This window comes from Anopheles nili, chromosome 3 (genome assembly GCF_943737925.1).
Source record: "Anopheles nili chromosome 3, idAnoNiliSN_F5_01, whole genome shotgun sequence".
NCBI classification, from domain to species: Eukaryota; Metazoa; Arthropoda; class Insecta; order Diptera; family Culicidae; genus Anopheles; species Anopheles nili.
The window spans coordinates 19,895,500-19,909,784 of record NC_071292.1 but is presented as its reverse complement, the minus strand read 5'-3'; the positions used below and the strand labels follow the sequence as shown (position 1 = coordinate 19,909,784).

At 49.9% G+C, this 14,285-nt stretch overlaps 3 protein-coding genes across 3 annotated transcripts; 1 reads left to right on the top strand and 2 right to left on the bottom strand.

Moving 5' to 3' along the window:
- On the top strand, positions 1 to 7,007 carry LOC128726515 (exportin-1). The gene is made up of 8 exons (XM_053820329.1): positions 1 to 119; positions 346 to 2,165; positions 2,243 to 2,532; positions 2,624 to 2,725; positions 2,802 to 3,179; positions 3,274 to 3,606; positions 3,683 to 4,048; positions 4,155 to 7,007. Exons 2-8 carry the CDS (start codon positions 623 to 625, stop codon positions 4,302 to 4,304), a joined length of 3,162 nt encoding a protein of 1,053 aa, XP_053676304.1. The 5' UTR covers positions 1 to 119; positions 346 to 622; the 3' UTR covers positions 4,305 to 7,007.
- Positions 7,008 to 7,047: 40 nt separating this feature from the next.
- Positions 7,048 to 11,629, bottom strand: LOC128726516 (protein ref(2)P-like). The gene is made up of 3 exons (XM_053820331.1): positions 10,873 to 11,629; positions 9,924 to 10,509; positions 7,048 to 9,370 (listed from the first exon to the last, which is right to left on the bottom strand). Exons 1-3 carry the CDS (start codon positions 11,033 to 11,035, stop codon positions 7,606 to 7,608), a joined length of 2,514 nt encoding a protein of 837 aa, XP_053676306.1. The 5' UTR covers positions 11,036 to 11,629; the 3' UTR covers positions 7,048 to 7,605.
- Positions 11,630 to 12,833: 1,204 nt separating this feature from the next.
- LOC128723692 (acyl-coenzyme A diphosphatase NUDT19-like) lies at positions 12,834 to 14,205 on the bottom strand. Its single transcript, XM_053817455.1, has 3 exons — positions 13,991 to 14,205; positions 13,374 to 13,925; positions 12,834 to 13,302 (listed from the first exon to the last, which is right to left on the bottom strand). The coding sequence occupies exons 1-3, from the start codon at positions 14,090 to 14,092 to the stop codon at positions 12,871 to 12,873; spliced, it is 1,086 nt and encodes a 361-aa protein (XP_053673430.1). The 5' UTR covers positions 14,093 to 14,205; the 3' UTR covers positions 12,834 to 12,870.
- Between the last annotated feature and the right edge of the window lie 80 nt (positions 14,206 to 14,285).

Below are 14,285 nucleotides of genomic sequence, written 5' to 3'. Positions count from 1 at the left end.
CCCGTCCTGATTCGAGCGGTAGGACGAAGCCCGCGGTCTTATCGAAGGATGAATGCGTAACCAACGACATCATCGAATGGGCAATCGAATCAACCATCCCTCAGCTGGTTTTTGAATGTGTGAGTGCGCGAAAGCGAGTGACGAATGGAGAGAATGGGAAAAGGGGGTGCACGTTTTGCAGAGACGAATGTCCTTTGATTTATGTATGAAGAGGTTCTAAGGCGAGTGCGTGAGCACGTGGATGATGTGTAGTAGATTTCTTAGTACACCGTAGAAAAAAATCATACTTTTCCAATTCTAAAACCTTTTCTTTCTTTTTTTTCTCGCATCGGCCGGCTTGGACAGGCAACAGCCGTGAACGGGACCATCGAGTGTACGAGGAGAGAGAGAGTGAGGGAGTGAACGAGTAAATACGCAACGTTTCCTAAGAACGTTGGTGTGTTGTATGCATGCAACGAAGTGTTCAACGTCGTGTGTGAGAACGTGCTGTTGGAGTATTTGAAGGACCACCAAGTGGCGTAACTGTTCGATCTCGAAACCAACGGTACAGAAAGACAACGAGGAGAGAGGAGACCGTATTCGTCCCCACCACAGCGCCAAGGGTGATCGAAAGCGAACAACGATGGCTCTCCCGATGATACGCCTCGAGGAGGCGAACCAGCTGCTGGATTTCTCGAAAAAGCTCGACATCGATTTGCTGGATAACATAGTGTCGTGCCTGTACAATAGCACCGGTGAGCAGCTGCGGCTCGCACAGACGGTTCTGACGACACTGAAGGAACACCCGGATGCGTGGACGCGCGTGGACAGCATACTGGAGTTTTCCCAGAACCAGCAGACGAAGTTCTACGCTCTCCAGATCCTCGAGGAGGTGATCAAGACGCGCTGGAAAATCCTGCCCCGCAACCAGTGCGAGGGCATCAAGAAGTACGTGGTGGGGCTGATCATCAAGACATCGCAGGATCCGGCGATGATGGAAACCAACAAGGTGTACCTGAACAAGCTGAACATCATCCTGGTGCAGATACTGAAGCGCGAGTGGCCAAACAACTGGGAAACGTTCATCAGCGACATCGTGGGTGCGTCCAAGACAAACGAGACGCTGTGCCAGAACAACATGATCATACTGAAACTGCTGAGCGAGGAGGTGTTCGATTTTTGCTCCGGCCAGATCACGCAAACGAAGGCGAAGCATCTTAAGGACACCATGTGCTCGGAGTTTGCGCAGGTCTTCACGCTCTGCTCGTTCGTGCTGGAGAACTCGCTGAACGCACCGCTCATCTCGGCGACGCTGCAAACGCTGCTGAAGTTTCTCAACTGGATCCCGCTCGGTTACATTTTCGAGACGAAGCTGATCGACATGCTGGTGGGCCGCTTCCTGACTATACCGATGTTCCGCAACATCACGATCATGTGCCTGTCCGAGATCGCGAGCCTGCAGCTGTCGAACTACGACCACGTGTTCATTGCCTTATTCAAGCAAACGATGGAGCAGTTTGCCTCGATGATACCGCTCAACACGAACATGAACCAGGTCTACATGAGCGGGTCGGACGACGAGCAGTGCTTCGTGCAGAACCTGGCCATGTTCTTGTGCACATTCCTGCGCGTACACGCGACGCTCGTCGAGAAGCGCGACACGATGGAGGTGGTGCTGAAGGCGCTCGACTACCTGGTGTTGATCTCCGAGGTCGAGGATGTGGAGATCTTCAAGATCTGCCTCGAGTACTGGAACAGCCTGACGTGCGAACTGTACAAGGAGACGCACACCTCGAACCAGCGGCGCACCTTCTACCACAAGATCCTGTCGAAGGTGCGCTACATCATGATCTCGCGCATGGCCAAACCCGAGGAGGTGCTGGTGGTGGAGAACGAAAACGGCGAGGTGGTGCGCGAGTTCATGAAGGACACGAATAGTATTAACCTGTACAAGAATATGCGCGAAACGTTGGTCTACCTGACGCATCTCGACTATGGCGACACCGAGCGCATCATGACGGACAAGCTGAACAACCAAGTGAACGGGACCGAGTTCTCGTGGAAGAACCTAAACACGCTGTGCTGGGCGATTGGCTCCATCTCGGGCGCGTTCTTTGAGGATGACGAGAAGCGCTTCCTGGTGACCGTTATCAAGGAGCTGCTGGGATTGTGCGAGCACAAGAAAGGTAAGTAGCCGCCGGCAATGTGGCGTTCGTTTGTTTGCTGTTACGACTCACCGGTTGCTGCTCTTCCCTGTGAATAGGCAAAGATAACAAGGCGATCATTGCGTCCAACATCATGTACGTCGTTGGTCAGTATCCACGCTTTTTGCGGGCGCACTGGAAGTTCCTCAAGACGGTCGTCAACAAGCTGTTCGAGTTCATGCACGAAACGCACGACGGCGTACAGGATATGGCCTGTGATACATTCATCAAGATTGCGCTCAAGTGCCGGCGACATTTCGTGCTGCTGCAACCGAACGAATCCTGCAGCTTCATCGAGGAGATCCTGGCGACGATGAGCAGTATAATCTGCGATCTACAACCGCAGCAGGTAAGTGGGCACGAGCCGCGAAAATGTGGTGTCTCGGTGATAATTGACGCTCTAACTAGGTTATAAAATGTTTCCTTCTCTTCCTCCGTAGGTTCATACATTCTACGAAGCCGTCGGTTACATGATATCCGCTCAAGCAGATCAGGTGCAGCAAGATATTCTGATCGAAAAGTATATGATGCTGCCAAATCAGGTAACGTCGTCTAGCAAAGGGGATATAACGCATCCGGATCTTCCGTTAACGAATTTTTCTCTCGATACCGTGCTAGGTTTGGGACGATATCATCTCACAAGCAACCAAGAACGTGGACATCCTGAAGGAGATGGGCGCAGTGAAGCAGCTCGGCAGCATACTTAAGACGAACGTGCGCGCCTGCAAAGCGTTGGGTCATTCGTACGTGTCCCAGCTCGGGCGCATCTATCTCGACATGCTGAATGTGTACAAGATCATGTCCGAAAATATCACGCAAGCCATCTCGCTCAATGGGCTCGCTATCAACAACCAGCCGCTCATCAAGGCGATGCACGTCGTGAAGAAGGAAACGCTGACGCTCATTTCCGAGTGGGTGTGGAAGTCGAGCGATCCGCAAATGGTGATGGACAACTTCATTCCGCCGCTCTTGGAGGCGGTGTTGTTCGACTATCAGGTGAGTTCCGCTGCCAAGAGAGGAGTGGTTTGTATGTTCCGTGCCGAACTTTAACACGATGCTTCTTTTGTTGCCCATCTTTCTGGTGTACTAGCGCACGAAAGTTCCAAATGCCAGGGAACCGCTGGTGCTGAGCACCATGGCATCGATCGTGAACCGACTGCAGGCCGTCATTACGCCGGAGATTCCGAAAATCTTTGACGCGCTGTTCGATTGCACCCTCGATATGATCAACAAGAACTTCGAGGACTACCCGCAGCACCGTACCAACTTCTACGAGCTGCTGCAAGCGGTCAACATGCACTGCTTCAAAGCGTTCCTTAGCATTCCGCCCGAACAGTTCAAGCTCGTCTTCGATTCGATCGTGTGGGCGTTCAAGCACACGATGCGAAATGTGGCCGATACTGGGTTGAACATTTTGATGCAGGTATGTTTTGAGCTGTGTGACTGTGCACGAGGAGAGCTTTTTATTTGATGTTCATCCATCCTCTTGTTCTCGGCAGATGCTCCAAAATCTTGAACAGCACCCGCAGGCAGCGCAGAGCTTCTACCAGACGTACTACACCGATATCCTGATGCAGATCTTCTCCGTCGTGACGGACACGTCGCACACGGCCAGTCTGCAGAATCACGCGACAATTCTAGCGTACATGTTCTCGCTTGTCGAGGCGGGCCGCATCACAGTGAAGCTCGGACCCTCGGACGACAACGTGCTTAACATCCAGGAGTACGTGGCGATGCTGCTCAAGTCCGCCTTCAGCCATCTGACCGGCAACCAGATCAAGATCTTCGTTACTGGCTTGTTCAACCTCGACCAAGATGTACACGCATTTAAGGAGCATTTACGGGATTTCCTCATTCAAATCAAGGTACTGTACTGGGTGATGGTTTTATCCTCTGATCTAGTATAATTGTTACCGCCTACATTGGCAGATTTTTAAATGTCTCGTTTTTCTGTCCCCCCCCCCCTGGCAGGAAGTGACCGGTGAAGACGATTCCGACTTGTACCTGGAAGAGCGAGAAAATGAGCTGAAAAAAATACAGGAAGAGAAGCGGCGCATGCTCATGACCGTACCGGGCATGATTAATCCGCACGAGATGCCGGAGGACATGCAGGATGAATAGGCCACGAGTGGGATGTGTTTGTAAAAGGGGAAGAGAGAGAGAGACGGAGAGCGCGCGGCAAGGACAAACACTTCCTGCGAACGTGAAACAAGCAACATGTTATCATTCTCACTCGTCCTTGTACAACGATAGTTGGTAAGAGATCTGTGGCTTGGCGCAGCAAATTGGCCATTTGGGAGGTCTCCGGAGCTAAAACCCGGATTCTCGAACAGCAACCATCATCTTCATAGGCGCGCGCTGCGCAAAGCAAAAAACAAAAGTGAACCTGTGGAGACAAGAATTTGCCGGTTCCCCGTTGTTGGAGCGTACGTGTGGGTGTGTGTGCCGTTGCACGAGGAAGGTGGCCCAAAAGGAAGAGTCGGATGTGCGTTTTTGAGGAGGAAGGAAAAAGGATGACTGGCCGTACGGGAGGGTGTGCGGTGGCGGCCGTTAGGGCACGTACGAGGAAGCGTAGATGTAAGACGAACATCGACATAGCGCATGTTACGATGACGACGATGGAGAGCACTACTAACAGGGATAATATGTGAGAGAGCGAGAGCACATGTATGCGCGTAGTATTTAAGTTTTTTTTCTTCTCCCTTTCGTTGGATTGGAGATGCATCAACCTCCGCCCTTGTACGTCATCCACCGGAAGGACCTTCTACTGTGACGCTAGAGCGAGTGTTTGTATGTATGTGTTTGTGTGCGCGCACGCGTAAACTTCTAGTGTGTGTAAGAATGTGTGCGTGTGTGTGTAGGTACGTACGTGCGCGAATGCTGGTGCATGAACGGCCAGTGGAGTCTTATAATATGGCATCCGTGCCCGGCAAGGATCGTGCGTATGTGTGTGTATGTGCACGCATTGTTTAACGAAAGTCATCCTATCGAAAAAAAAACCTCGAGCCGAGAAGAAGTAACACTGAAAGGAGAAGAAAGCGTAAAAGCATTAAATTACTCTATGTCGTCCCAGGGCTGATAGACGACGCACATCAAAATGATGGTTGCCACTTCTTATAAGCCACCCTGGTTACTATACCGATCGAAATTGTCGCCTATGGTACCGATCAGGTGTGCCACGGTGTTGCCTGGGACATCATTATTCGCCAGAGCCGCCAGCGAAAAGCGATAGGCATTAGGAAGGATTCGGTTTTGGTTTTCTTTTTTTTTGTGAGTAGTTGAATTTTTGCTTTCGCCCTAAGTGGTCTTTTTCCACCCTCTGAGGACAATAAGCGACCAAAAGTTCGCCCGAAAAGTGTCACACAAAACATGCAGCCTCGGTGAAATACGAACATATAAAATGAGATGAAAAACACACGCACCCGCGCGTATTGCTTGGTAGTTTAACATGAAATCTTCAAATAATTTTCGATCGCAACACGCCGGTGGATACGGCATCAACAACCCTTCCTCCCTCATTTAGAGAAGCAATCGACGCCGTGAGCACATACAGCGCTTGTAAATAAATTTGTAAATCTAAAAGCTACACAGAGTCCTTGGTGCCCCGCGATTGGGAAAGGAATCCATTTGTCATTGTCCCCTCATGAACTTTGAACGTTTTGCGCGCGTATATGCTTTCGATCATTGCAATAGCGTTGCAATGAGGTTTTTTTTTGTTCATATAAGTATCCTAAAAATCTTTATCATTTGCTTATTTTCCCATTTAGGGAGCGCTGTTGAAAGCACGTTTAAAATACACCGTTGTTGTTATTGATAATTTTGACACACAATTTTTGCAGTTTTCAGATCACCCGTTGAGTTAAGGAATAAAAGGATTAGACAACAAACGATGTCTCACGGTTTTGCGGAGTCGAATCGAAAAACGAATCCATTTAGAAGTGCACCATTAGCAGCCGTCTAAAGATGCGCATCAACCTCTTCTCCTCGGAGGTTTTTTTTTGCTTTTAGTTTTTTTTTTTGAAAATATTCTTGTGTGGCTGGAGCGCAAATAAAACGATAGACGACCGGAAGAATAAACGGATAGAGGCACTATAGCGTAGTATACAACGGTCTCTCCCCTTTCGTAGTGTAAGGAATTTAGCGTAGCTGCAGCGAGGGGGACACACGTTTGCCGGGAAGAAGGACACTCCCACGTCTCCGGACGGGGTACCCTTCAGGTTTTGGGAAGAACTTCGTCCGGCGTGCACATAGCATAAACCGAGAGAGAACGAAAGAGAAACCGAGCGAATGTGTGTGTGTGTGTGTGTCTATTGAGTGTGCGTGTGCCCCGTTGTCCTGTTAGGAAAGGATGATGTGTGTTTTCTTCTTCATTTTTTTTAGTAATCCTTAAGAATGTAGTAAGGAGGTGTGTGGTGTGTTGTGCGCGAGTGAGAGTGAATGTGGATCTTAAGTTGTCCTTTTGACTCTTAGCTCTCCGTGCAATCGTCCCGTGCGGGGACGTCGCGTGTGAAACAAACAAAACAAAGAAAGTATGCCACACAACACAAACAAACAAACAAAAAACAAACATTTTCTTCTAGGAGCAGTAGCACAGAAATGAAACACAAGAGAGATCCACGCGCACGGAGAGATAAGAAGATGGGAGCAAGGAAAAATGCACTCTATTGCAAGAGGGTTGGAAACAACAAAACAGAATCCGAGCGTTGAGTTGGAATGTATGGTGAAGTTAGGAGGAAACAGAAAAGAAAACAAAGAACAAAAAAAATAGAGCAACAAGCAGCAAAATAATAAAAAAAAAAAGATGAATCAAATAAGTCCTCCAGAGTGATGGCAATTAATAGCATTTCCAAGGGAAGAGATGACAGGATAACTCCCGGATAAGCTTGTCCTCAATGTGCGGAAAAATCCCCCCTTTCTTTCGAGAGTGCATTTTTGCAAGCGGTTTGTTTTTTGGTGCCGATCCGGTTCTAACCGGATACAACTTTTGTTTTTATTATCGTTCTAAATACGAGCCTTCTACCGTGACAAAACATTTATGTGACCATGGGATGTATTATTCTTAATTCTAGTGCACCCTGGATTACTAAGAACATGTTATAGGTTTCTTCAAGCGCAATGCAAGCAATTGTCTCTAAGCCACATTGCGGCAGTATAACATCAATGTTTTTTTTAGGAAAGGGGATTGCGAGCGGGATCATCGAGTTATAATAGTTCACACCTCATCTTATGGAAAATGATGTCTGCATACTTCGTATGGATGTTGTTGGGTCCATACATCTATCCACTAACCTACTACACAAACGACAGTAGATACCACTTTCTTATGGAGAATCATCTTTAGAATGAGGTTGCTTGTGTTTTTTTGTTGTATATCAGGTATATAAAAAGTGTTGCTAAAATACGCGCGCGCGTCCCGGCGCATTTACTGACGGTGCTGCAGCAGTAGATCGAGTGCCTTCGGGATGTCCCCGTTGAGCGACTCGAGCAGTTGCGTTAGCCACCCGTTACAGTTGCTGAAGCCCATGGTCATCATCGTGTGGATCGCGTGATTTACGTGCGGCCGGTGGCTGTACACCGTCGTGTCCTTCTGGTGCGAGGACGAACCGCTCGATTTGCGCGACGGCTTACTACTACTACCCCCGCCGCGGCCGGATGACGATGCCGACGACTGTTTCTTCTCGCGGGTCTGCTGAACACGCGCCTCGTCCGCCGCACGACTCTCCTCCATGTGTTTGGCGATCATGCGGTGCAGGTTGTCGTACTCCACCTCGTCGATCGAGGACGCCGTCTTCAGCAGTTCCGGCTTCGGCTTCTCTACTGCGCTGCCGGCGCCATTGGACGTCTTGTCCCTTTTCTTCTCCTTCTGTGCCACCGTCGGTTTCGGCTCCAGCGGAAGATCATGACCGAGCAGCTTCGCGATCGCGTTCAGCGGTACATTCGACGCATTGTCCTCGGCGTCGTTGTCCTCCGGCAGATCGATCAGCGTCCAAGCTTTCTCGTTCTTCGCTGTGGCCTTCGCCGACGTGGCAGGTGGTGCCTCTTTCTCCACCACCTCCGCCACGTCCAACAGATCCTGATCGTCGTCGGTCAGCAGCGATGCGGAGGATGAGTTCTGCGAGTGGTTATCGTCGTCAGCCTCGACCGTCGCCACGTCAATCGATGCACCCTTCGGACCAAGGGCTACGGCATCCGTGTCAAGCAGAACAGCCGGTTCAAGCTTCTTCGGTGGCGCCTTGTCATCGCCAGGCGCAACGGTCAAAGCTACGAGTGGCTCCTTTTCCGCCTTGTTTTCAACCGGATTGCTCCGGTTTTCGGCGGCCCTGGCACCGCCCGACGGAGCCGTTGTCAATTGCTCCTTTTTAGTCGGTTGGTCCACATGCTTCTCCTTGGGCGGGCTAGGTACCGCCTCACCACCACAATTCGAGCCGTCCAGCGGCGTCGTCGACTTCGAAGACGAACACGACGAGCCGGCTGGGGAGGTCGAACTGTGGCGTATCTCTAGATTCAGGCCAAGCGGATCCAACAGTTTCGAGACGTGCTCGCTCGCACGCATCAGATGCTCTTGGGTTGGCCAGCCCACGTTTACGAACGGTATGCATGCTGCCGGAAGTGGGAAAATCGGCTGCTGCTGCTGCTGCGGTTGTTGTTGCTGCTGCTGCTGTTGAGGTTCTTGCTGCTGCTGCTGTTGTTGTTGCTGCTGCAACTGTTGCATTTGCTGAATCTGATTGCTCAGCTGCTGGTACATCTGATGAGGCGGCTGCGTAGCGGTGGTCTTCGGCTCATCCGTCCTAGGCATGGCATTAAAGGCTGAGTTCGCCGCCTCCGTAGCCTTGGCAGCGGCCGATGCAGCCGCTGCTGCAGCAACCTTCGCTAAGGCGGCGTGATCTATCACGCTAGCTGGCCCTGCTGCCGCCGTCGGGGGGCTACCAGCCTTCGGAGGGCTTGTGGCCGAACCGTTCACATTCGCCGGGTCCATGTACGTGGACAGCATCTCCGCGAGAGATTTCACGAACGGATGGAACCGAGGGACGGCCGATTCCGTTACGGGCGTACGCGTCGGTTTCTCCTTCGACTCCTTCGAGCAACGGTCACCTGTTGCTCCTGTACCGCTACTAGCAGCGTTTGCCTTCCGCCCGCTATGGTACAATTTCGATTCAATCTGCTGGCGCACCAGGTAGTCGTCGGTGCTATCGTTGAAGTGTGTGAAAAGGCACGAGCAAAAAAGGTAAATGAAACAAAAAATTATTAGCTTTTTCGTTCTTCGATGCGCGCTGATGTGTTGGTCAAAATTGAACAAGAAACAAACTTTCAACCGAGTAAGCCCGGGATAAGGCCCAGGAATGGGAGGAAATGCCCATTGTGTTTGAAAATTGCATTCATGCTCATGACGAGTGGCCTATCGGCCGATGCATAAGTTAATAAGCTGGAGGGAAGAAAAAAAATGCTGCACTACTGTCCAGCTTCCTCGCAGCACGATGGAAAACATCTCCTCCGCCATTATGTATTCGCACTTCTGTAAATGCGCACTGCAAAATACGCGGAAATGCAAATAACATCCAGCTTTCCCGCGAGTGCCCCTGATGCCCGGGCTGGTGTGGGTTTGGTACATTATTTACATGTACGAGCCGCCCCGGGGAAAACTCTCCGTCGCCAACGCTGTGATTGGAGGAAAAGCAGCGTCCACGGGTAACCATGGTAACCGTGCGAGGGACACATCCTGCGCGCCTATGTACTACTAACCTGTGCTTCCTGCGATGCGCACTGCGTGTAGAAGAGGTGCGTTTTTCGCCGCGACCCTCGGTGGCGGTGTTCCCTGGAACACCGTCCGCCCCACCGGTACCACCGCTGGCGGCCTGTACCACCTGCACCTCCTCGTCGACGACGCGGACCGCATACAGGCGCAACTTTTCGAACAACCGGTGCATGGTCGACTTGGAGCTGCGCTCCACTATCGGCCTCGGGATGCGCACCATCAGGTGATCCCGGTGGCGGTACTTCGCCTCACATGCCATGCACAGGTCGTAATCGTGACACGTCATGCACTTGTAGCGGTGACCCACGATATCTGCGTCGCACACGTCGCACACCACGTCCAGGTGCACCGGTCGCGATGGCGTTCCAACGGCACCAGTTGCATCGGTGGTTTGCATCGGCGCATCTTCGACCTCGGCCTGCTCATCCTTGTCCGTTGCCATGGGAGCGTTGCTATTGTTAGCTCCAGCGTTTTTGCTCACAACGTACAGCCGAGCCTTGGTGGTCGCCATCGCCTGCAGGAAGCTCTGGTAGTCTTCGTCCGTACTGAGTCGAATCTCATCACCGTCGGAATCTGTAAGGGGAGGGGGGAGGTTGGAGATGAAAAATGCATCACACATCCGTCCGTCGTGTTGCATTCGAAGGTCAATCAATCTCGACCCGGGAATGGCCCGGGATGCAACCTTCCGGCAGCTATTTCCAGCAACTGGAACCTAATGTGGCTGGGAGACGTATGTGATGTGCACATACGCAACCCTTCGATACACACGCGCGCGTGTGTGTGTGTCGCGTTGGTGCGATTCCGGAAAATGTTTGCTGCAACTGCGCGAGACACCCGCCATATTGCGTTGCAGAAAAATACACCCCCGTGGAGGAGGTGACGAATTTTGAAAAGCAAAAAAACAGGCAATAAAATTCTAACAAAAACGCCACTTACCGATCCAGTAGTAACGGAGACTACCACCGCCCTTCAGCAAATCGGAGCACCGCTCCACGCAGAACATGTTCAGATCCTCGAGGTTGCGGGAAATTCTGCTGCCAAACAGCAGATAGTTCGCATCGTTGTCGATGGTAATTTTCAACGATATAAGCTCACTCATCGTGATGGTGGATTGGATGAATGTTTTAAGCACTTTTCACTTGCTTAGTGAAGGAACAAAAGAAGGTTAAATGTTCGAATTGCGTACAGCTGCACAAACTTAATCGACGAAAACCGTCTTTTCACTTTCGTACTCTCGGAACGAATGAAAGCGTTCAAGGTTACCAACGGAGGGTGCGTCGCTCGTGAACGAACGAACGAAATATGGGTCAGAAGAACTGGTTTTGCTGGGCAAACTTTCACCAAAAAAAGGGCTAAACCGGAAACGAGGTATCGAAATTGCACTTCTCCCGGTACCGCTAAGCAAAACTGCTGCACTTCACTTGAAAACTTGGATAAAAGGATAACTCGCGCACCACCGACTGACTGTGAGTGTTGCTGCACGGTTGCTGTCCGTATTTTATATGATGGGGAAACGTTCGCTGGCCACTGGTGCCGAAATGTTGCGTCAGCCCGCAGCGAAAAACAAAACGGAACTAAGATGTACCGACCGAACCGGGAAGCAGAAAACTGGGATGAGAGAGCACTATTCTTTCCTTCAAAAATGTTCCAAGTCACGACCAGCTAATGGCTGCTCGGATTTGCTTCTAGTCGGTTCGGTTGTTGAAAACAGAATGCCAGTGAATCATAACCGCCAGGGATAGGCAACTTGTCGGGCGCGGGCACCAGCTGGTGCATGAAAAAACGCGTGCGGACTTGTACATACAACGGAAAACGCGCACATAAGCGACCGATAACGTCGGCTATGTGCCATATAGCGTCGCTCTTGCATATAGTGATACCTGCTATGTACTGCCGAGCCGGACCGGGAATGTTGTGCTATTTTGAGCAGCTGGAGCAGCATAATGCAATAGCAAGAACGGTTTCCAAACAATACGCGGATTAATTGCATGTTGCAGTGTGGTTTAGCTTGGCAAATAACCAAAAGAAGCAAATTAGCGGGAACGTATTGTGCACCAGAAATTGGTCCTTACAAACATGCCGCAGCTGGGCCTGAAGTTGCTCACCCCTCACATAAACAAAAGCGCTGGTGTTAGGAATAACAACACAAATCGCATCTAAACAAAGCGCTTTCAAGCAAACTTCAAGTCAAGCGAGATCTAAAGATGTTCAAACTGCGAAAAGCTAACTAGCATGTTGTTTATGTGTTTTCCTGTATTATCTGGGAAATCAGCTGTAAATTACGGGTACATAGATTCACCACAAATATATAAAACCGTTTTCGTTGCATCTGGAAACGATGGGACACGTTTCATATGCAAAATCTGAATTGCGCAGTTACCGCACGGTACGAAGCGCCATTATTGGCTAGCAGCTTATTCTGCGTAATCGCAATCGTACAGGTGTTTGCACACGTTCTAAATTCTGCATCCTGTATCCCGATGCAATTGATCAGGGAAATGTTTTCGTTGCATGTATTTTCTCTGCTCGGTAAAAATTCTTGGAATACCCGGGATCCTCATCTGATTCTTAGAACCGTACCTGTAAACTTGACCAGCCAGGGGATTTGTTTTGTTTTCGTTTTGACAATGGCGATATTTGCTGAATAATGAAAAATAAGCGGCGTTTTCGGATCATATTCCATTTTCCGTTAAAGTATCTAAGCAGTTGCGAATCGTCGTAGTACTTTCAAATTAATAGCGGTGTATGAAAAGTAGTGAACTTTTTCTAATGATAAAAGTGATTCCGCTTCATTTGTCATGCGAAAGATGCAGCTTTTAAGGCTAAGTTTCAGTTTAGGCTAAACCTTTGCATTAAAAACGTCTTTATCGATATATGTTATACAAAGTATGGTTAGAAATGCTAACTCAACAATATCTGCACGTTTCATCAGTTTCACAATGTCGCCCGATATCGATTATCCCCTGCCAGATGCAAATGGTCTTCCAACGCCGGCACAGTCTGATGAAATCCCTTCGCGTGCATCTTTCCCACGAGTTCCAGTCGATGCAGTAAACTTGCCTTATGGCGTAACTCTTCGACCGTTAGATTGCTATACTGGCTCGCGTTGCTGTGCTCCGTGACGTAGTCATAGTTTTTGGGGTACAGTTCATCACCCGGTAGAGCCAGGACAACACCATCAGAAACCGCGAATGCTACGGGACAGAGCGGTGTGGTGCCTTTTCCGACGCGCTTGGTTCTGGCAAACGATACAACATGCTCGATATCCTGCAGGTAACTGAGCCGCTTCAACTCATAAGCTTGCGGGGGTGTCAGCCAAATGTTGTTGGTCTCGTGCGCCTTCAGCAGATTCTCGGGTGTATCCCACTAAAAACGCATGGAAATGGTTAAGCTTATGCCAAACCGTTGGCTGCGCTTCCAAAGAGCGATTTCCTTACGAAATATTCCTGTACTTCATTCGCTTCCGGTGTCACGGTCGGCAGCGAATCTAGAGCCACCAAGAAAAATGCCGTCTCATAGCGCTTTTTGTGCAGAATAGTCGGTGTGATCCAGGTGGACCACTCATATAAGCTGGACAGATCGGGAACGACGTTGATTTGTTCACAAAGCTCGCGCAACTGCTTCCGGCCGTCGTGTATCTCTTTCTGCCAGGATGTAACATCCAGCCACTTGCCACCCTCGGTCACTGTTCCGTAACCGGGACGTTTGCTTTTATCACCCTCAGATGGTGCGAGCAGAATACCCAACTCCTCGAATGTCTCTCGGATGGCACAGAGGCGTAACGAGATGTTGCGATCCAACACCTCACTGCTTTCCGTTTCGAATATAAACGGTCTTGGTCCAGACACCCGCGTTAGGGGTTCAGTATTCAATTTCGACAGTAGCTTATTCCACTGCAACTCCGAGTCTTGCTTATCGAACGCTCCTCCAGGAAATACGACCGCATTGGGCATGAATGAGGTACGCTCGGGGCGTTTAAACACCAGCACCTATGAGCGAACGTGGAAACGAAAATGTTACCAAACTGATCAACAGGTTGTATTGCAAACGTTACTTTATAGTTGCAACCCGCACTCGTCCCATTGGACTTTGCCCCATCTCGGGCGAGAATAATTAAACTAGCCGAATCTCGCCAAAATTTAGCAAAACGACGCATGTTTAACGCTAATATTCAAATGCTGAAAATGCACAAAATTATTCTAAGACGTAAATGATTCAAATATATGTAGATGACAAAAATTATTTCAGTTTTCGCGCAATAACGCAAACCGCGGACTTCCAGCAGCCCCAAACAGCCACTAAAGCCGCGATTAAACTACGCTGTCAAACTGGAAACATACGCGCACGCA

Excerpts from the sequence above, each read along its gene's own strand:
- LOC128726515 (XM_053820329.1), top strand. The coding sequence starts at position 623 with ATGGCTCTCCCGATGATACGCCTCGAGGAGGCGAACCAGCTGCTGGAT. Across the intron at positions 2,726-2,801 it reads ATATGATGCTGCCAAATCAG|GTTTGGGACGATATCATCTC; the intron begins GTAACGTCGTCT and ends ATACCGTGCTAG. Across the intron at positions 3,180-3,273 it reads CGGTGTTGTTCGACTATCAG|CGCACGAAAGTTCCAAATGC; the intron begins GTGAGTTCCGCT and ends CTGGTGTACTAG.
- LOC128726516 (XM_053820331.1), bottom strand. The coding sequence starts at position 11,035 with ATGAGTGAGCTTATATCGTTGAAAATTACCATCGACAACGATGCGAAC. Across the intron at positions 10,510-10,872 it reads TCTCCGTTACTACTGGATCG|ATTCCGACGGTGATGAGATT; the intron begins GTAAGTGGCGTT and ends CTCCCCTTACAG. Across the intron at positions 9,371-9,923 it reads GCGCATCGCAGGAAGCACAG|CACCGACGACTACCTGGTGC; the intron begins GTTAGTAGTACA and ends CTTCAACGATAG.
- LOC128723692 (XM_053817455.1), bottom strand. The coding sequence starts at position 14,092 with ATGCGTCGTTTTGCTAAATTTTGGCGAGATTCGGCTAGTTTAATTATT. Across the intron at positions 13,926-13,990 it reads GTGCGGGTTGCAACTATAAA|GTGCTGGTGTTTAAACGCCC; the intron begins GTAACGTTTGCA and ends GTTCGCTCATAG. Across the intron at positions 13,303-13,373 it reads ATGAAGTACAGGAATATTTC|TGGGATACACCCGAGAATCT; the intron begins GTAAGGAAATCG and ends ATGCGTTTTTAG.